The sequence below is a fragment of the Lissotriton helveticus genome, chromosome 3_1 (genome assembly GCF_964261635.1).
Source record: "Lissotriton helveticus chromosome 3_1, aLisHel1.1, whole genome shotgun sequence".
In the NCBI taxonomy this organism is placed as follows: Eukaryota; Metazoa; Chordata; class Amphibia; order Caudata; family Salamandridae; genus Lissotriton; species Lissotriton helveticus.
The window spans coordinates 1,782,669,379-1,782,692,015 of NC_136061.1; the positions used below are offsets into that span (position 1 = coordinate 1,782,669,379).

General features: G+C 42.2%; 1 protein-coding gene across 1 annotated transcript in view; it reads right to left on the reverse strand.

Annotated features, from left to right (window-relative positions):
* Positions 1-9,888: 9,888 nt before the first annotated feature.
* The window catches only part of LOC144823808 (uromodulin-like), a 179,310-nt gene continuing 166,561 nt past the window's right edge, over positions 9,889-22,637 (reverse strand). Inside the window, exon 7 of the mRNA XM_078682661.1 lies at positions 9,889-11,506. Within this exon, the coding sequence (XP_078538787.1) occupies positions 11,495-11,506 (12 nt within the window). The 3' untranslated portion in view covers positions 9,889-11,494. The remainder of the gene's footprint in view (positions 11,507-22,637) is intronic.

Consider the following 22,637-nt stretch of genomic DNA (forward strand, 5'->3'; position numbering starts at 1 on the left):
AAGAACCAGCAACTCCATACCCGATGGCATGACCACTGGACACCAGAAATGGGATAATTAGAAGACTTACAGGTAGATTCATCAAGCATTTTTGTGAGTGAAAACGGTGCAAATCGAAAAAAACGGCCGTTTGCGCCCGCAAAAATGGCATTTGAGATTCATCAATGGTTCATGAACTCGCAATTTGAGAAATCGCAAATAATTGCGATTTCTCAAATTGCGATCGCATTTAAGGAATCTCAATTAGAGATTCCTTAAATGCTATTCATGAACCTTTTAAAAATTGCGAAATCGCAATATTGGGCCGCTATTTACCGCGAAGTGTAACTTCGTGGTAAATAGCGAAAACTCAGAAAAATGTACTTTAGTGCATTTTTCTAAGTTGGATGTTACACACACACATGTCCTTTGGACATGTATGTGCGCAACATCAGTCTACATTTACATTTCAGTGGTGCTACAGGGTGTCCTTTGGACACCCCTGGCACCCTTGAAATCACATCCTTATTTGCGATTAGCCTTTAGGCCCATAGGAATGAATGGGGAGTCATTCCTTATTTGCGATTAGCAATTTGCTAATCGCAAATAAGGAAGCTGTAGGAATCGCAATTTTGTGGGCGATTTGTACATGCATCCCGTTTTGCGAGTCTTTAATAGCGATTCCTTAATAATCGCTATTAAGGACTCGCAAAACGGGACTTTGATGAATCTGGGGGTTAGCCTTATTCATGTAAAGGCTTGAGTAGATCCCAAATTTGTTCAGTAATTGCAGAGCTTATGGGCCCGACTAAGTGGGGTTATCAAGGAACACAAAGACATCATCTGTGTACAGGGAAATTCTGTACCCAACTGTCAGGAACCATTTAAAGCCTCGGAACAGTGTGTCAACCCTCACCCAAGACTCTATCGCTAATGAAAAGAATAATGGGGAGTGTGGGCACCCTTGTTAAACCATTGTGACGTGGTGTTACCGACCTGTCCACTTGCCTGGAGGTGGGTATGTAGCAGTCTAATGTAGCTAATGAATCTGGAACCAAAGTATAGGTATTTTAGTAGTTTGAAGAGCTAGTACCAGTCGTCTGAGTCAAACGCCCTTTGAAAATCAACCGTGAGCAAAGCTTGATGACCCAGTAGATTACCACTCAACTCAAAGGCATATCCTCAGTGCCTTTGGACTACAATAAATAATAGGTAAAAGGTGCCTGCAAGGGATTTTGTTTGAAGATTCTTACTCTGATATAATATGCACGTAGAAACTTGGATGTTCAACCCCAAAAGGTCTCGCACCCTTGAACAATCAATGCATACATCAAGCTGTTTGAAAAATACACATTCAATGAATCAGTCATAGTGCAGTCACTGGCATAGGTCTGGACCTATGCCAGTGACTGCGCTATGACTGATACAGACTTGTTGAAGAATGCGTATTGATTGACGCCTTTTAAATTGGATAGCAACGATCAATTTAATGTTAAAGTGAATACATCAACAGAGATCTTTTTGGGTGAATCCTTTCTGATCCAAGACTTGACTGGTCCTAATTGATTATTGTACCATTGCGATGGGTCTTTTTATACAATCGACTTTACGTCCTGAAGATGGTCTGACGGACAATTACGCCACAACAGACCGAATCGTCGACTTTCTCATCTATTTCCTAAACATTTATTGTATTTGAGTAACTGTTTTCTATATTGTCAGATCTGTTACTTTTTGGATCATTTTGATTTGGAATAGATGTATACATTCATGATTTGCAGGTGGATTTGTACATCCTCTCACAGGGTGTTTTGTTATATTTGACTGTACCCACTCTAATTTTATCTACATATAAAAGTTTGCGTTTAAAAAAAAAAAAGATATTCCTGTGTCTTTGAAATGTTCTTCTCATTCATTGACTGTGTATATTTCAAACAGCATGACGTATGTATTGATTGTTCAAGAGTTCGAGACCAATTGGGGTTGAACATCCAGCTAACATCGTGTATATTATATCAGAGTAAGAATCTTCAAACAAAATCCCTTGCAGGCACCTTTTACTTATTATTGATTTGACTGTCCAAGGCTCCAAGGGTATATTTGGTTGCCCCACTTCCTTATTCTCTTTGGACTACAATGGCAACTCCCTCGCACCGCGGTAAAACCCAGAGTGGAACACTCTCAAATCCCTCTGCATGCCATGGTTGTCTATTGGGTATGTCTCCTGCAACAGGAGTATATTTAGGTTGGTTTAATGTGCCGCCCTGAGGTCTGCCCCTCATGTAATTTTGGCTAAAATACCATTAAGTTCCACATATTGACACTAAGCCTCCCTACAAAGGGGGATTGCTGTAGATCAGCCATTTGTCCAGGATGGTGCCAGCCTGAGTAACAATGCTGGCGATCTGCATGCATGTTTCTTGTGTGACTGCAAGTTAAGTGCTAGTGAGTGTGCCAGAACTAGATCAAAACAAAGAAAGCCCTGCCTCCCCAACGCCCACCCATATTTTGCCAACTAGAAGTGCCTGCTGTGATGCAACTCAGGACAGCAGCCAACTAGGCTAGCCTGAGATGCATATCTCCTTTACCTTTCAACCCTCCTTCCAAGCATACCCCAATCCCTCCCCTGTCATTCCCAAAGAACACAAAGCTATAAATTAGAACAGCCCAGGACTTTGATAACCAGCCATCCCTGAGCAACTTCACACATTCCCCTAAGAAATAGTTGAATACCCCTAAAAAGTTGTTAGAACATGTCAAGCTGGAGGCTCCTGGGAAGATAACAGAGGGTTGTTTGCTGCAGTATCATGTTGGAGATTTGTGAAGGCCAACTTCCCCACTGGAGACCCATCTCGGCCGAGCAAGTGGACCCTGCGCTCTTGTTGGTGGTTCCTGTGTTGTGGAGCAGTGTTCCATTTTCCCCAAGGTACTCAATCCCCACTGTCTCTTTTGCCTCACCTCCCTCTGCTCCCTGCATGAACTATGCACAGCATCGCAGACTAGGCTGCGCCTCCTCCCAGTCCCAGGCCACTTCTGGAGTGTCGAAGAATAGGGGATTTTTTGGAAGATGACTTTAATTCGAGCAGTAAAAGGGAGCATATATTGGATGTTCACGCCCCTCAGTTTTTGTTTTACCTCTTGAAAGGACCTCCATTGCTGCTGAACTTTCATCATATAATCTAGGATGATCATCACTGGGGAGGGCTGAAAGGTGAGAGCGCCAATCCTATGTGCCACCCGGAGGATGACATCACGATCAGCGTAATTAAAAACTCGGGCAATGAAGGGGCATGGCGGGTTACCCACAGAATCTTTCACCATAAGGGCCCTGTTTACCTTTTCTATTAAGAAGCAGAATGACACACCTGCGACCAGTACCCAGCTCTTCAGCCAGTCTGAGATGAATATGGTTGGTGTGCCCTCTCTTTCCCCTTTGAAACGCCCACGATGAGTAGGTTGTTACACTTTGACCTTCTCTCTGTGTCATCTGCTCCTGCTTCCAGATGACTAACCATTTATTGGAGTGAGGTGATTCAAAAGGTCTGCGACTTGACTGTGTCTTTAGTTTCAAAGATTCGGCCTTCCACTTCTGTGACCCTCTCTACGGTATTCTGCAGTTCTTGCCAAACGCTGATAAGTCTACTTTCAATTCACCAATTTTGCCTTCCATCATTTCTTTGAGGTCCTAAATAGCTTGTAGGATAGAGGCCGTTTGGAGCCCCTCCAATCGAGTGTTTTTTTTATCTCCCCCCCACACAGCCTCCTCCAATAACACTGTGTGCTTCATATGCTTGCCTACCTTTTCCTGTGCTGTGGGTGCAGAGGGTTTGTTTTATGCTATAGTGAAGGATTGATTTGCTGGGATGAGAGTCTAGTGTCCCAGATTGTACAGGTAGTCCTATCCCTTGTATGAGTCTGTGGGGGATATCACAGCATACACGGCTCCATATACGTTCTGCCTCAATGCGCCCTTTCAGTCCCGAGCAATGGGGTGGCCCCCCTTTTTCCTCAAGGTCTGCTGGGGGGGGGGCAACTGAACCGGAATGCAAGCCGAGACCCTATCCCGATATGACGCTACACACACACCACCACAAAACATAGCGTAACTCACTTGCTGAGTGCCTGGCACACACAAGGTCAGACTCGCAAGCACCACCTGGCTCGATTGTGCCACCGACCAAGTGCGCCCCATCGGAAGCAATGATGCAAAGTAGGCTTTGGGCAATAAAGGTGGATCAGGTGAGACTGGAGGGTTGAGCCTCAAGAGTGCCTACACGGGGCTGCAGTAGATAGTACAGTATTTGCATTCCTGTTTCATTGATGTGTCCACCCTTCCAGGTGAGCAGGGTCCCCCGTCAGCAGTAATGTCATAAGGTACGAGAGTCATGCATTAGGTTGCTGTAGCGAGCCCTGCAGCGATCCTCTGTAAGCTCAGGGAGTCGTGCCTTGCCCACAATGAATGTTGCTGGCCATGCTAACCAATGGTGTGAAGCCTTATGCCTTCTATTTATCACCTCAGGTCCTGGCAGGCACAGGGAAAGACCTATTTACTCAGTGCTGCGGTACCAGTCCTCTGTGTCCCGACTGCCTGCCATGTGGAACAGACTGCACCTGTGTGTCGGGCATTCCACAGTCAGTGGGTGAGAACCTTGAGAGTCTAACCTCAAGCAGGCTCTTCATCTCAGACAGCGACAAACACATTGGGCCCACAACGGCATGCGAGCTCTGTCCGACCATCTAGCAGTCTAGTTGGGGGAAGCAAGCCATGCCTGTTGATAGCCTCCTTGAAGCAAATCCAGACCCGCTGCTCCAGCTGTGATATCTGCCGGGCCGACTCAGCTCCCCACCCAAGGCACCCACGGGGAGTTGTCTCAAGGTAGCTCTCCTGCTGAGGAATATAGGCCATCCAGTACATGCCTCTCATCTCGTGACCAGCCACTCCCCTGCACTGCAGCTGCTCGGCACCACTCCCATCACCAAAAGAGCAGGTCCTCCCACTCCTTGGCCAAAATCAAGTGGGACCCCCAGTGAGTGTTCTGGTATCTAATCCCGTCATAAGTCACTGTAATTTTGCAGTGACAACACGTGCACTGACTTGAGACAATGTGCAGACTATTATGATTATTTACCTCCAAATGTCACTGTGATCTTTATGATGAGACTATGCAGTGGGTCTGAGGCACTGTGTGTATTACTGTATTAATGTATTATACGTAAGTTAAGGCTGTAAAGCGATCCAATTCCTCCGGGTCTGGTTAGCGCTATATAAACTCCTAAATAAATAAATAATAAATAACATCTACATGGCCCCAGTAGCCACCATCAACATAGTCTCCTAAGCCAACGACAACCAGCTCATCCTCTCCCTCACCAAAGATTCCGTCACCACCCGACTCAGCTTCCAGGAAGGAATGAAGGACATCGCATCCTAGATGAGCAGCAGCTGCCTTAAGCTCAACTCGGAGAAGACAGAGCTCCTCGTCCTCAGACCCTCTCCCACCACATTGGACAATACCTGGTGACCCACCGCCCTTGGCAGCATGCCCACCCCAATGGACCATGCCCCGAACCTCAGCATCATACTCGACTCCTCCCTCTCCATGACCCAACAGGTCAACACCATCGCGTCTACCTGCCTCAATACCCTCCACATCCTCCACAAGACCTTAAAATGGATCCCCCCGAATCAAGAAAGACAACTCCCACGCACTCATAACCAGCAGACTGGACTATTGAAACGCTCTCTACACCGGGATCTACAAATCTCTGCTCCTCAGACTCCAGACCATAGAGAACACCGCAGCCAGACTCGTCCTTGGTATCCCTCGACAAGAACATATCTTCCAACACCTGCAAGACCTCCACTGGCTCCCCATCGAGAAGAGAGTGACCTTCAAGATACTCAGCCACACCTAAAATGCCTCCACAACACCGGACCCCAATACCTCAACAAAAGAATATTCTTCCAGGCACCCAAGAGAAACCTCCAATCCGCCGACCTCTCCCTCACCAAAACCGCGCGCATCTGTAGAGCCAGAACTGGTTGAAAAGCCTTTATTGTACAACGCGGCCAAGACCTGGAACGAGCTCCCCGTCGACATCAGACATGCTCCCTCACTGCACATCTTCAGGAAGACCCTCAAGGCCTGGATCTTCGACTGACTGGAGCTGCCTATCCTCCACTCACTTTCCCCCCTCAGCGCCTTGAGACACTCACGGGTGAGCAGCACGCTTAGCAAATGCCTGATTGATGGATTGAGACTTCTGCTATCTGCCCTGTTTGTGGTCTGGTCCCCAAGACCGTGGAGCACATCTTGTTCACTTGCCCTGGGTACCACAGTTTGCGCCAAAGATGGTTGTGCCCAGTCTTTCTGAACATGGGGGTTGCCCAGTGCCTAGAGACGCAGTGAATTCTGAAAACCGATGCGTCAAGCCTGATTGTTTTTGTAATGACTTGCTTTTAGCTGAATGTATGGTTTGAGGGTGAAAAGTATCTAAGATAAACCTTAATTAAGTACTGTGGTATAGAGGAAGCAATTACGCTTACCGTATGATTTATATTGTGCATGTTATTTTTGGAATAAACTTGATGGAAGTGTACTCCCAAGTTAGTCAATGGGGTTTCTAATATTTTTAAAACATGAATTTTGGTTCTTGCCCGTATTTTTATCAAAACAATTTTGACTCAGTGTGTAGTTAGTTCGTAGCTTATGGGTCAAAGCCTTTTTTTAATTTGTCAATATACTTTAGTACCACTTTAGAATATAAGATGACATGTATTGATTATGCTGATTTAGGTGCAGAGTAAACGAGGTGAGCCTGGATGTAGTATTCTTATTAATTAGAGATACATTAAATAATGATTTTTTATAATGTATTAAATGATGTCTTATATCTTTGGATATTTTTGTATGCTTTGATGATACCATGCTGAATAAAGTATATTTGATGATGATGATGACTGATATTTGTGTATCGACCTGAGTTTTTTCATGCATTTAAAGTGTATGTAAGTGCTTTTGGTGGGTTAGGATTTTTGGAGAGCAGGAAAATATTTATTCTCAAACATTACTTGGTAATGGAGGGACAGAAAATATTTACCCATTTGCCGCTCATCAACCACCTGAAAAGGAAAAATTGATTAAGAAGAATGAGGCTCTGAAAAATTAGAAGAGCACTTTAAATCCATCAAGTGTAGTTTATTAGAGATCTCCTTAAAACAATAGGTACTAGATGAGAGCACTGATTAATATGTGGTTAAAGGTCATTGTGAGTTTAAACACATCACAAAGCCATTATTTAGAGATCAATTGGTAAGAAATAAATGAGAATCCATGAAAATTCATGAGAATTTGCTATTGTGTAAATGTCTTTGTTATGAGACATAGCTGACTTTCACAACAGCATCCAAAGTACATACGGAGAAACAAACTAGGTAAAAGGAGATGATGGAGAGTCAGTGTATGCTGTGAATACATTGGGCAGAAATGGGAAGAAGACATATAAAAAGTCAGCGAGCAGAAGGCAGGCAATGTCTTTAGTAACAATATTAGAATTTGATTGTACGAAACACCCTGCGAGTTACACGTTTTGCCCTGCCCACAAAAAGTCAGCAACAACTGACATTTTGCAAGAGCTTGCAAAAACAATTCAAAGAATGAAAATATGCATTTGAGTGAAGAGAAAGGATTGGTGGATGGACTAACTATTACTGCAGGATGCAGGGCATTTAACATTTCAGATGGAATTGGTGTTGAATTAATGATTGTTTTAGGGGCCGTGATCACAACTTCGTCTAGAGGAACATTCAATAGGGCAGGGAGGGCAGAAAACGTATTGCTTCCAATGTTACTTCCATAGAGTATACTGATATAAAGAATCAACTCAATGGGTATTTTGAAGCATTTTTGGAGTTTGTAGGGAAAACTAAACACTGAAAGGCGTATGTATCAGAGGAAGGACATGACATATTTGGAATGTTCCATTATGGTTGTATGGCGGAAAAACCCAGGGAAATACTGTGCATGCCTTTACTACGCATTTTTTCCCTGCATTTTTTTTGGAATGCATATGCTCTTGTAATGTATGCCTTTACCATGCATTGTTTATATATTTATATATATATATAAACAATGTATTTGTTGGGGAGACCCCCTACACACCGAACTTACCTTCAATGAGTGGCAAAGGCATACGTTGCAAAAGCATATCCATTATAAAAAACATGCGTGGTGAAGGTACAATGTGGTAAAAACCACGTTGTATAGGCTGTTTGCCTTTCATTATTCTATGCTATATATAACTAGCACATAATCCTGGAAACACAGTTCATATTTCTGTGGAACGTGACAGTATGGGTGATGTCCTCTTACTATCTCATTCATCACCCGCCATGTCTCATCCTCTTTTTAATACAAATACAACAAAGATTCAGATACACTGCCAAGGCTGCATAGGGATTACAATAAAAGTTACACTCTGAATGGCACAGGGTTGGTATGCTCTTAGTGCATTCTCAGGTGTGTGACACATGGTCAGATACAATATGGGCTTGCATGTTGGACTGGACAGTGGCTCAATCCTAAGATTCTAATTGAAGATTTACAAAATGAGTTACGTTTTTAACAGTACATACTGTTACATTGTGCAGTCCTCTCTGTGGCTGCACGGTGGTGGTGAGTCATACATACCGAATAAACTGTGAGATACTCTCGGGATCAGGACACGGAGGGTTGCTCTGTGGTTTTACATAGAGTGGCCAACTTTTCATTATCACTTTGCAGCACACTGTGCACATGCAGACAATTTGCACACATGGGCACCAATGTTCCCTCGAATTATTTTTCTCAATATAGCATGCACAGATTGATGGACTGTGTCCGTGTGTGTTTGTGCAGAATCAAGAGTAAGGGCCTGATTTCGATCTTGGTGTACAGGTGACGGATATGTGACCGATATCCCATTCGCCAAAATATAAATCCCATTGGACATTTTAGTGAACAGGATATACTTCACCGTTGTGATGCAGTAACCCATCCGCCAAGACCTAATTCAGGCCCTAAATTGCCATGATCCGCTTCATGAATGAGCAAAGCAAACACTTTGTAAAGTTGTTGGCATGGGGGCAGAATAGAAGCAGGCACTGTATGTAGGAAGGTGAAGAAGGCCAACAAAGATTTTTATGAAATAAACTGAAAATGCATCTCCTCTGGTGCAGCCAACAAGGCTCATCATACAATATGGACCCTCAATTTGAGCAAAAGTACCTCATAACTCTGTATTAACTAACCATATTAATTCAATATATAACTCACTGTTAAAATGGTGATACATATGGTTGAGAAAAAGGACAATGTTCTCCAACAATGGCAGCTCCGCTATGCGTCAAAGAGGGAATGAGAGGAAATACAACAGGAGGAAGCATGAATACCAGGGGAGGGATCAAGCATACTGTGTGTTAATGGTCTTCTGACCGAATTTACATCTCAACATTCTCCTAACCACAATGTTCCGGCCCAAAAACATTATAATAGGTATTGCCTGAAGGGAACTGGGTTGGTAAAACGGGGGTTGAATCGCAATTAGCATGAAAGCAGTAGTTTAAAACCTGCTTCAAAATTAGGCAGCACTCCAATTGAAGATGCATGGGGTTTAGATAAGCAACGACTAATGTGCCATCTATAGCGTTGTCCAACATTGCTAACTAAGCTCAAAGAACTGCGAATTGTCCTAAAACGATGTCACTGAACACACTCCTTGTGAAACAACTATTCTTTCAGTAGAAACTATGTTGGGAGTCTGTGAACAAAAACGAATATTGCATTCATAATGTTATATGTCATGTACCACATGTAATGTCAAATACTCTTGATGATATTACAATAAAAAAGGAGAAAAACAATGCTTCAATTCAATGAGCAAAATCTCTTCTTTAATTTTTTAATGCACTAATCAATAAATTCTCCTGAAGCATTAACAGCAAACATTTGTAATACAAAGTATAGAAAATGAACAAGTGAACAGATTTAAATTCACATTTCAAATTAATGGTTAAAAAAAGTATTTAAGAGAGAAGGGGAAAGGGTGCCTCAAAAGATCATAAAGGGAGCACAAGAAGAAATACTTTTGGTGCATGGAGGCACTTTACATACATGGAAATACCAGAAGCCATTTGTGGAGGTTAGGATGGATTATGAATCATGGTGAGCAGGTTTGGAGTTTAATTCGAAAAACTCTCCCTCTAAATCAAGCACTTTCAAAAGATATAAGACTTGGCTGGATTTTGAGGCTCTCGTGTCTGATTACGGTGTCATATTGCATTTGAATTTCACACCCTTTACCACCTTCGAGAATAGGCCTTAACCACTCGCGAGTGGCACCTTTGGAGAGGCAAGTTTATAAAACACATGACTAAATCATCTAAATGGAATAAAATAGTATTAAGACCCGCAAGACCAATAGAAAGCAACAGTATCCACAATGGATGCTGCCCAGTAACTACCTACTGCCCCAGAACCTAAAGGAAAAGTCTCACAATCTACTTATGAATTTTTCCTTTATTAAACTTTTGGAGAGTGAGGCCTAGAAATAGGCAGATTGCAGGTAGCAAGCACTATAAAAACACCTTGAAAGAAGCCTAACAATGTATACAGTTTACTAAGGTGGGTAGATGACATTGCTGGGCTTTATAGCCAATACTGGCTTTACCAGCTTACCTAAATATGCTGAAAATAAAGTGAATAAGAAATCTGGGCAGGACCCAAACCACAAGAACATCTTCCTGAGAGTGTAGTTCATTGACCTTTCATGTAACCGCAGTTGTGGTCTAGCTAGAAAGTGTGGAGCCAGGAGACATGGCTTCTACACTAAGCCTTCACATTTGGGTAAATTATATCGCCTTTTGAACTTATTTCTCGGTCCCTATTAGTGTCCAAGACTGGAAGCATGTAGAATCAATCTATTATCAATCTAAAAGCTGTTAATAAGTTTGTATTAAACAAAATAGTTTGGACTGGACATTACATCGTTGGTCTACTGGTCTATTCAGGAATAGGAAATATGGTGGTAAAGCAATAGAGTTTGGAACAAGAAGTATTGCTTTACAGTTGTAGGTGTTCCACATTACCAAATTGTTTGATATTGGGCAAATTCAAATCTTGCAGTGCATCTGTCTACTGATCTGACACAATGTGTGCACCTCGAAGGAACTGAATGGAAAGAAATAAAGACCAGTTAAGGATATTTAACTATAGGTCTCCAACAGTTCTATGTAGAAAGCAAAGCGCAGACATTTTGCCAGTTGTTTTTCTGCCCATGGAGTGGAATTGCTCCATTGGTGCGAAAAATACACTATGAATTCCCCATAAATATATATGTGAGTAGACACAAGTGTTTAGGGTAAGCATTTGAATAGATATTGTTCAGTTCGTGCAAATAAACCACATGCTCAAAAGACCAAGTCAAGCTGTGTAGAAGAAACCAGGAAATGGACAGGGTGCTTCTTTTCCATGCTCCACTAACTACAATTCTGGAAAATAAAAGAAATGGTTAAATAATGCCCAAGTTGGAAGCATTTATGCAAAACAGCATGCCTATCAATGAACTGTTGATGACAGCAAATGTATAAATCATCACTGATCGCAAATACCTTTTCAATCACTAGTGGAGAACAGCACACTTCTATTGATCAACCATCAGTTCATCAATGAAGAACAATTCAGTAATATCAAACAACCATCAATAGAGATTAGCAGATGTTTATCAATCACCCATGAATGCGTCATGGGACAACAGCAGTTGCATATCAATCAACAGTGTGTGCATAAATTAGTAACAGCAAATGTCAATCAATCATCCATCAGTGTATCAATTAAGAACAAAATACATATATCAATCAGCCACCACTGAGTCTATTTAGAGCAGTGTATGTCTATTAATTGTACAACAATGCATCAATGGTGAATAGCACGAAGTTATCAATCAACCATCAATAGAGAACAGCAGACATCTATAAATCAATTCAATCAATCAATAACAACTTTATTTCAGTTTAGTTTGTAAACCATAAAAGTACAATATACAGCAATCCAAAGTTCATTAAAAAGAAAAGAAGATAAATCATTATCAAGATACAATAGTGCAAAATTAGCAGCAATTTATAACAATATGAATTATACTAGAATGTATAAATACAGAAGAATATTTGATAAAATTCATTACAAATCCAAGCATTTTCTGTACTTTACAATTGATTTAAAAAATTCTAATACAAAAAGAATGCTATCGCTATGTAATAATTGTAAATACATCATGGCAGGTCTGATCTGATAAAAGTTAAGTTTCTTTGAGAGAGGTACCAGATAGCGCTTGCGGGGAAATTCATAAAATGTACATGAAAACATAAAATGCAGCATATCCTGCGGAGACTTTCCGTCTCAGCCGCAGGGAGCTGCTTCTTTAATTGGCAATACATCACTGAAGGAAGCATCCATTTATCAGACAGCCTTTGCTGCATCTTTAGAGAACAGCACACGTCTATCACTCACCCTTTGATGCACAAATGGAGAGCAGCACACATTTGTCAATCAGATATCACTATATTTAAGGAGAACAGCACACATTGATCCCTCAGCCATCAATGCAGCAATGGCGAACATCACATATATATCAAGCAGCTGTCACCACATCAAAGGAAGACAACTCTTGCATACTTTTCTGCCATCAATAGTAGACACAGGCCTATCGGGCACTGATAACGAAAGAACACCAGGTCTATCGAAGCAACTACCAATCAACAATCAACCATCAATGAAAGGAAACAAATGCATGCTGGTGAACCATCTGTATTGGACAACACATCTTTCAGTAAGCCATCAATGAAGAACAACACATCAAACAACAGAGGAGAAGACTATCTTTACCTATTTCTTTTTTGTAGCACGCTAAAGCCTTTGTGGGTACCATAGAGGCATATCAATCAATCACCAATGGGAGATTACACACTAATGGGGCCCATCATGACTTTCATTGAGCCATCATTATAGGATGGAATTTCTGTCATCTGTCAATCAGCCATTAAAGGAGTGTAACATGTCAATCAATGACCCTTCCTTGACAGACAGAATAATATCAGTGAAGTTTCATGTCTGCCAGTCATCAATAGAGCACAATACATCTATAAAGAAACTATCAGTGTCATTTATATCAACCAGTCATCAGTAGAGCACAGCATATTATAAATTAGCTATCAATAGAAGTCAGCATATCTATCGGTCAACCATTAATGGAAATGAGCTCATTTCTGTCAGTAGCTCTGTAATGGTGCATACAATATCTATCATTCTGCAGTCGATGTAGTATTGTATGTCATAAAAGGAGTGTAACATATCTTTCTCTCAGATTTCAGTGAACAAATGGAAGTCTATCAAACAGCTTTCAATTGAGGATGCTCTCACTAAGAATCTGCTGTTAGTTGAAGGCAACTAATTTCCACAATTCAGACAAAAATACTGGCAATATTGAATTGCATTCTATCCACACCATGTAATGGTTCCTGATTGAGCCACAAGCCCAGGAAATCCCACTGATAGATTCCAACAACAAACCATGACAAAGCTAACCAAAACAGAATTCCTATTACTTGCCAAAAAGAACAAACAAAATATGGTACAAACCTGGCTCAATGACAACAACCTTGACAGCTTTTAACCCCAACTCTCCTTGAATGTAAAGTCACTTGCATGCAGTACGGACACCAACCTCATCCTCATGGAACACATTGCCAAAAACAACAAATACTGCCTGGTACCAGTGACTTCAGAACTGCAGTTTCAGCATCTGTACTCCCAAATCTGGAAGGTAATAATGCCCCATATCATGGCTTCCCAGACTCCACACAGGCATACCTTAGGGGCATCCTAACAATGGCAGCACATCTTATCCAAGTCCTGAAGAAATATGATCACATCACCCCTATTTGGATAGAACAACATTGGCCCCCCTTACTGACACCCACCGTCTTCAAAACCAGCGGTATCATTTACAAAGACATCACGACTAGCATCTCCACTTATCTTGCAGACAAGCTCACAGTCTCTGATGGTTCTCAGCACACCTGCAGCTAAGACATCCTCATATTGCAGACTAAGCACTGTAAAAAAGAAACAAACAAAACAACAGCCTTTCTATCATTGCACCCAGAGTCTGGAACATCATCCCTGTAGCTACCAGGCCTGCCCTAATGCTGCTGTAATTGAGGAAAACGTTGAATACTCACCTCTTTAAAGAACACTACATCACAATACTATAGCCATCCACAACCCATCTTCCTCTCCTAATACTCGTTGACTTTAAACTAGCCTTTGACCATGTACAGAGCTCCTTTGCATTTTGGCTAGGATTTTGTACTATAGAAACACCATATATACATACATGTATCCATACATGCATACATACATGTTGGGACTTGTGGGTCCATATTTACATGTTTCCAGTGGGCAGCTGTACTAAGAGAGACAGTGTGTAGCTAAGCCAAGTTGCATTTTTAACCATATTTGTAACTTTAAAGTAGCAACCATTGTTCTGAGCTCTGCACAACAAGAGAGTACAGCAAAAACACTATAAACAGGGAGGACAGGAAAAACAGTCAAAATAGGATGCTCTGGTAACAAAAAGATGTTTACTAGAGCAACAATTCCTTTAGTTGCTGTGTGGTTTTTCATTTTAGGTGTTATATTATGTTATGTGTACTTGTAATGCACAGTGTCACTCACAAGGAAATCCTGGCACTAAGGAGGCGTGTGTGCCAAACCCTGCCTAGGTTAGGTTTGTTACTTGAAAGCCAGGTCACTGACTTCCTGTGAATTTCAATACAAGAGAAGAAGGCTCTGATGTGGCGTGAAAGGTTGTTGAATGCTTTAAGAGTGATATAAGAGAATGCTTGTCCACGTGATCTGTTCTGTGTATGGATGGGATGTAGGCGAGTAGGAGTTCTGCGGAGTGGAGGTATATAGGAGGTTGTGTTAAAGTTTGCAGGAATCGCTGTTAGCCTGAGCTAAAGCCATTTTGTTTTGTCACGGCCATTTTAGTTAGCCATGTGCTCGCCAAGTGCTTTCTCCCTGTTCACTGTTGCCTTCCTTTGTATTCTGCTTGTATCATCTATTTTAGTTAACTTCTTCAGCACTGAGCCAGAGCCTTGCACATGCTCAGAAAGGCCTATCTGGCAAAATGCTCCTGCTCTTAGAATAACTGTCTGGCTATTTTAACTAAGGTCAGCAATGATGTAACTCCTACTCTGTAGACTAAGCGATTTTTATGTATCCATATATGTAAGTAGCTATTCATGTGCACACTTGTACTGCCTCTTTTTGAGTCTTCCTGCATACTCAGCAGTAAATGGGGTATAAAAGGCCCCTGTTTCCCTGTACTCCTTAGACTGTCTCATATAGTGGTCTGAGGGTACTGTATGACACAGTCTCCCTCATGTGAGGTTAAGAAACTTGTTATTTTGATATTACTGCTTCCGTGCCAATCTCTTCTTTGTTGGTTTAAGGACCAGGTGCATCAGTGAACCCCTTAAAAGGTTTTTTACTTTTATAGTTGGTTGGAAGAGATGCAGTAGTTTAAATATGTGGGACCTAACTTGTGTAGTGCCTTAAATTTGTATGTGCTGAGGTTAAAATGACAGTGTTTCTGTATTAGGAGCCAGTGGAGTTCCTTGATGTATGGTGTGATATGGATTGTGTGTGGGGGATTAAAGATGAGTCTGGTTGCTAAATTTTGGCTGGATTGTAGCCTTCTGATGAGTTGCTTGGGGACCCTGGTGTAGAGGGTGTTCCCATAGTCCAGCTTGTTGATGACTCGGGAGTTAGTGACAGTTTTTCTGATGTTGCTGTGGAAACCTTAGAAGATCATCCTCAGTATCTTCAGGGTGTGAATGCAGGATACAGTGGCAATGTTGACTTGTGTTGTCATATCTATTTTGCTGTCAATGCTGATATCAAGGTTCCCTGTGTGGATGCTGAGTGTGGGTGCTGGGTCCAAGTCCTACCGGTTAAAAGTTGGACTCCCATGGCAAGCTGTTCTTGACAAGGATCATTACTTCTGTCTTGTCAGTGTTGATTTTGAGATAGTTGGCATTCACCCAGTTAGTGACTTTAGTCATGCAGAAAGTGAACTTGTTTCTTGTGTTGGGTGCTTTGTCCGAGAGGAAGAGTATGAATTAAATGTTGTCTGTGTAGGAGAGCATGTTCATGTTATGGTTGCAAATGATGTTGGCCAGAGGGATCATGTATGTATTGAAATGGGTGGGGCTGAGCAATGAACCTTGAGGCATTCTGCAGATGAGTTTGCAGGCTTTTGAGAAGAAAGTTGTCAGACTTAGAACGTGTGTTCTCTCTGTTAGGAAGGAGGAGATACAGTGAAGTTGCCTTGAATGGCAATCTTGTGCAGGCACCTGATGAGGACGTGGTGTGAGACTGTGTCAAATGCTGCAAAGAAGTACAGGAGAGTGAGGGCTGATCTGTCTCCTCTGACAAGGATCATGCAGATGTGGTCTTTGGCACTGATGAGTGCTGTTTCTGGGCTCTTGTAGGGGATGAATTCAGACTGCGTGGTGTCAAGGAGCGGGTGGTTGCTGAGGTAGTTAAGGGACATATCCTTCCAACCTCTAAGGCAGCTTGGTAAATTGTTAACATTGCAATCACTAATATAATTCTAATAGGAATATTAGTTATATATGCTGAGACATTATAGAGATTTAAACCAAGAGCCCTTGGCACTATTCCTACTTCCTATTCCTACTGTTACTACCTAAAATGTTTAAAATTCCTATCTCCATTCACCTTAATGGATTTTGTCATTTTTTATGTCGTGTTTCTTACATTTTACCCTGTTTTTCAAATTTGGTTTGGATTTGTATTGTTGAATTTTTACTTTTTTACTGTTTTGCCTCTAAATTAAGCCTGACTGCTCTGTGCCAGGGGGTTGAGCTCAGGTTAGTTTAGTGACTTCACTCTGACAAGGATTGTGATTATTTGGTAGTATGTAAAAAGTAGGACAAATGTTCTTAAGTTTTACATGTTCTGGGAGTGAAAAAATCCCAAATTAGTTTTTTCACTAATAGAATGACCATCTCTCCTATTGGATAACACTAGGTTACCTTATTTCATTTAACGGGTGCTAACTTTTGATAAGGAGCAGATGGGATGTCAAGTTTGGACACAAATTAATTGTAATTTAAAAATCCTCTTTAATGGCAAAGTCAGAATTAAGATTACAGTTTATAAAATGCCAGTTTTAGAAAGTTGTTTAAGGATATATAGAGAATGCACTCCTTCCCTTATGCCATTATTCAAACTTTTATTTATCTGATTTTCTGTTGTCCTTTAATGCATGCGAGACAGGTGCTGTGTACCATCCCGAAGCACAGCATTGTGTAAACAATATACCTTAGGGGTCATGATGGATGTCTCAGGATTACCTTTGATTACATTGGATTACGTTGAAGAAATGGACACAAAAGTAGGGGGAAGATTCCCCACGTTTGCAGTGTGGCAGGTCGGGTGCGAATTAGCGCCCCTAAGTTATAACTTTTAGAAAGTTGGCATTTTTCTGCTCAAGAGTTTCTGAGGCCTTCTAGAAGTTTCCAGTTGCCTGGGCCTGTTAATGCTTCCATTATTAGGAATGCATATTGGGCCCAGATACTGAACAACAGGCCTTGTGTGCAGGCAGGATAGGCCAGCCAGTCAGGATGGCTGTGATGAAGCTGTTCTGTGCCCCACTTAGACTTAACATGGCTGCCTTCAGCACTCACACAAATGCATCTTGACACTAGCCTTCTCAGAACAAGATTTAGTGGTATCCCAGAAGATTCCTCCACTTAAAGGGTTGGCACCATGTACATATTGGACACTCAGAACACATCTTCATTACACTCCTTGAACTGCAGACATTAGAGAAGAAGGACTGCTTTGTTCCCCAGAAGACTGCCCTGCTGCTTTAGACCTACCATGTTCCCCAGGGGGCTGCACTGCTGCTACCAGAGGTCTGCTCTGCTGCTTTAGGCCTGCCTTGTTGCCTAGAAGACTGCCTTGCTGCTTGACACCTGCTCTGTTCTCACAAAAGGAAAACTGGCACTGCTCCCTTCATCCAAGGCTACCTGAGTGACTCCAAGAGTCAGTTGGCTGGTCTCCTTTTCTGAGCTACAGGAACACAAGAAGCTCTAGAGGCCTCCCTGCAACTGCAAAGCAGACCTGCTGCAACTGGATCTGTACCTGGTCCCCAAGAGGTGTTTCCCCAGGTTCTGGACCCTTGGCAGGCACCAAAGTGCACTCCACAACAAGAAAAGGAGAAATTGTCAAGTTATGGGAACTTTGCGACTGTGAACGAACGCGTTTCCCACAAAGAATGTGCGACAGTCAATGCAAAAATCTGGTGAACCTGATTCTTTGTGCTACAATGACTGCCAGCAACAACCAGCTGTGCAAGATCTGCACTATGCGCTAAAGCAATGTGGTGACGGCGAAGGTCCAGCAAAGACCGTGTGTGATGCCTAACTTCACTCAACAGCGACGTCTGTCTGCGATGCCAGACCTTCTCTTCATGCTACAGTGGCAACCATCTGTGACACTCTCCCGTCTCCTCGCGGCCTCCTCCACCGCAAAGTGGAGTCTCCATGGCAGACTTTGAGAAAGTAATTTTTTCATCAGGGCAAACCTGGTCCCTATATCCGGCTCAACCTCCATCGTTTTCAGCCCGAACTTGTTACTTTTCCCAGGTCTAGAACGGCGAGACGACCACAAGTATTGTTTTGCTCTTACAGATATCTACCTTAAAACTTTGAAATTGCATATTTCCGGGTCTATTGAACAGAATTTTGTTGTTCTGGTACCATTTTATTTATTAACATTTTTTCTGTTTTAATAGATTGGTTTGAGATTCTTCTTGTGTTGTGTTTTCACTTTATTACTAATCGAGTGCTGCATAAATAGTTATCAGAGAGTTAAGCACAGGATACTTTTGTGACTTTTGTGGTTTACCATGACAAGGATTGTTGTTGTTGAATGAGTGTGGCTTCCACCACCTCAACAATAACCCAATTTCTTACAAGGACCCAATAGGAATTAACTCCAGCTACCAGCTACAGGAGCCTAGAGCATGAACCTGAGGTCACGCTATGCTGTGCCTCTGAATGACGACAATCTAACAGATGAGCAGAAAGTTGCCTCAATGGGGGCTCTTCCTGCACAGTGGATTCAAATAATACAGTGCCCAGGGATAGACACTGGGACCATTCTAACTTTTCCCTGTTCATATTCACCATGGCTCGCATGGCAGACACATTGTAAATCAGTAATAGTGTTGGACAGTCTGTTAGACCAATGTGGTAGGTATAATACAACATGAGGCCAAATGGGAAAAACGGGCAGTAGAAGACCCAGCTGGCAGGGGGAACAGTTGATAATCCCTTTGGATCTGTGGGTGGTTTGTATCTCTCTGTCTGAGATTGTGACTCACCTAGTGGTCAAATATGGTTGCACGGTTTTACCATGTTATCTGGCAATTGTTTGGAGCAAACATAAGGAGATGATAGACGGAGTGCTGAAACTTTTCAGACACTCACCCCCGGTCACAGATCTGGGTTTATCCATCATCGTTCTTTACATCACTTCACCCACCCAGTTCAAACCCAGCCATATGCAAATCAGTCTGGACCCTGTTCCTCATGGGAACAGCCCAGCCCGAATTGCCAAGCCATGTCTTACCTGGACTGGAAACAAGCATCTTGGTAACAGTTTTGTGGTTTCACCTGCATCAGCCAGGCTAGATTGAATCCAGTGGCAAAGTGAGCAAGGTACCTGCATTTGGGCATACGCAGCAACATAGCAAACAGAAGGAAATGATGAATGGAGCGTTGAAACTTTTCAGACACTCATCCCCAATCACAGATCTGGGTTTAGTCCATCATCATTCTTTAGCTCACTACGCTACCACAGTTCAGACCCAGACATATGCAAATCAGTCTGTACACTGCTCCTCATGTGAACAGTCCAGCCTGATGCAAAATGAACAATTGATCTAAAGAATGCTGCACAATGTCAAAGATTCACCCTAGTCCATAGGTCTGGACCTAAATCCATCCTGTTTGTGCTCCCCATGCTTTTCCAGTTCAGACCCAGACATATTCAAATCAGTCTTGACTCTGTTCCCCATTGGAACACTTGAGCCTGAACTGCCAGGCCAGGTCCTCCTGGACTGGAAACCTGCATCCTGGGACAGGTTGCAGGGCATCATTCCTCATCACTCAGGATAGCTTGACTTCAGTGGCATAAAGAGCACTGGACCCACGTCTGGGCATACCCTTTCCACTTGGGCTGACTAATGTAAAAAGAACAATTGATAGACAGAATGCTGCACAATGTCAAACATTTACCCCAGTACAGAGATCTGGGTCTAAAACCATTGTTTGTTTGCGCCCCATGCCTTTCCGTTTCATGCAAATCAGCCTTGACCCTGTTCCCCATGGAACAGGCCAGCTTGAACTGCCAGGCCTGGTGATCCCAGGACCGGAAACAAGCAGTTCAGTTCAGTTAGTTTTTTATTTCAACAATTAAAAAATCATCATAAAAATACATCATATCAATACATTTTGACAATACATCTAAAATATCATTAAACTCCATTTCTGAACTTTACAGTAATATTTAAAATACAATTACATAAAATTAGATCAAGTTGACCCCCAGCAGCGGAACATGTAAATCAGAGAGATAAGGGTGGGCATTAGTTTGCATTCACAGTTAGATCAGTTTCTTGTATTTCTCAGTCTAACCGCTACTTTTAGGAAACTTGAAATAGCACACAAAGTGTAGACATCACTTGCTTTCTGTAGAAAAGAAGGGCTGCTTTCGCATGACGTAATTTCTGTTTCCTCAAGATGCTAAGCAAGAATCGACGCCTCGGCAATTGGTAAAATGGACATAAAAATATAAAATGAAGGGTGTCCTGCGGAGACCTATTGTCGCAGCCGCAGGCACCTTTCTGCTCAATCGTTAAGGTAAAACCAGAAGGATAAGCTAAAATATTGAGTAAAAGATTGAGCCTAAAACGCAACATTAAAAATCTCGCATGTTGGTTATGCATCAAAAACAAGTAGGGTTCCATGCCTACCCCATTAGCTACTAGATCATATGCCATTACTGTCGTTTTAGCCTTTGCCGCTTTAGCTCTGGATCTATGAGATTTTTCTAGAAGCAAATTCTTAATAATAAATTTACAATTGATAGTGATTTGCGACACGTCAAAGAACAAGTGGGACTGATCAATATCTATCAAAGTGTTTTTAACGTATCTTAGCCAAGGGATTTGCATATCATTATCCCTTTGCAGACAGTCTTTGACAATTTCCCTTGTTAATTTGGCCTCAGGATTAGTCCATATTCTGATCCAGGCTGTGATTGGCTTGATGTTAACTTGATCCGTAATGTATTGGATCCCCAGTTCTGAATGGGCAATCTCGGCGGCAGTGGAGGGGGGGGCTTTTAGAATTCTCCGAAGAAACGTATCTTCTTCGATTTGTAGTTTTTTCACATCCCTGAATCCCCACACCTCTGCTCCATATAGTGCCTTTGGTGTTGAAACTGATTTGTACAGGGTCATTATTTGTTCAGGACACCATCGGCCCAGTCTGTGCGCAAAACTTAGGATGGCTCCTTTTGATGCGACCAATTTGGAACAATGATCCTCCAATAGGGGTTTAAAATGCATGTCGCCATCCAACAATAGACCCAAATAAGGAAAGGTGTTCACTGTTTCCAACTTGTGTGTCCCAATTTTAAAAATAGGCTTCTTGGTTGGTTTCTTGCCGGCCATCATGACAAATGATTTTTTTAGATTTACAGACAAATCCAGGTCTGCCATAAACTTCACAAACCCGTTCACCAGATGTTGTAAACTGTTTGGTGTTCGGGCTAGGAGGACCGCGCCGTCAGCATATAACAGTACTGGAATCTGACGCGGTCCTACTCTCGGGCAGTTCAAGGCAAGGGAAGTAAGATTATTTTCTAAGTCATTGATATATAATGAGAAGAGAAAAGGCGCAAGGATGCATCCTTGCCTTACGCCCTTTGAGCAGGGGAATGGTTCAGTTCGCCCTCCCTCAGCGCTATAGCGCACCCTAGCCGTGGTTTTCCAATGGAGCTCCTTTAAGATTTCTATGAGCTCCTTCTCAATTCCCATATTATACATCATAGCCCATAGTTTATTTCTATTGACATTGTCAAAGGCAGCAGCCAAATCCATAAATCCCATGTATATAGTGCCACTGCTTGCTTTCGTATATTTAGCCGTTAAAAGGTACAGATTCAAACACTGGTCACTGGTGGATCTGCCCATTCTGAAGCCGTACTGTGTCTCCGCTAGGGTGCCATATTCCTCTGTCCAGTTCATTAATCGATTTAGGATCACCCGTCCCAGTATTTTCGCGGAGACATCAATTAAAGAGATTGGTCTATAACATTTGGGATCTTCTCTGCTCCCCTTTTTGAAAATGGGAACGATCAGAGCGGTGGACCAAGAACGTGGTAGACCTGACCTAATGGCTGCATTGAGGGCCATTGTTAAAATTGGTGCCCAGAGATCTAGATTACTTCTGTAAAGGT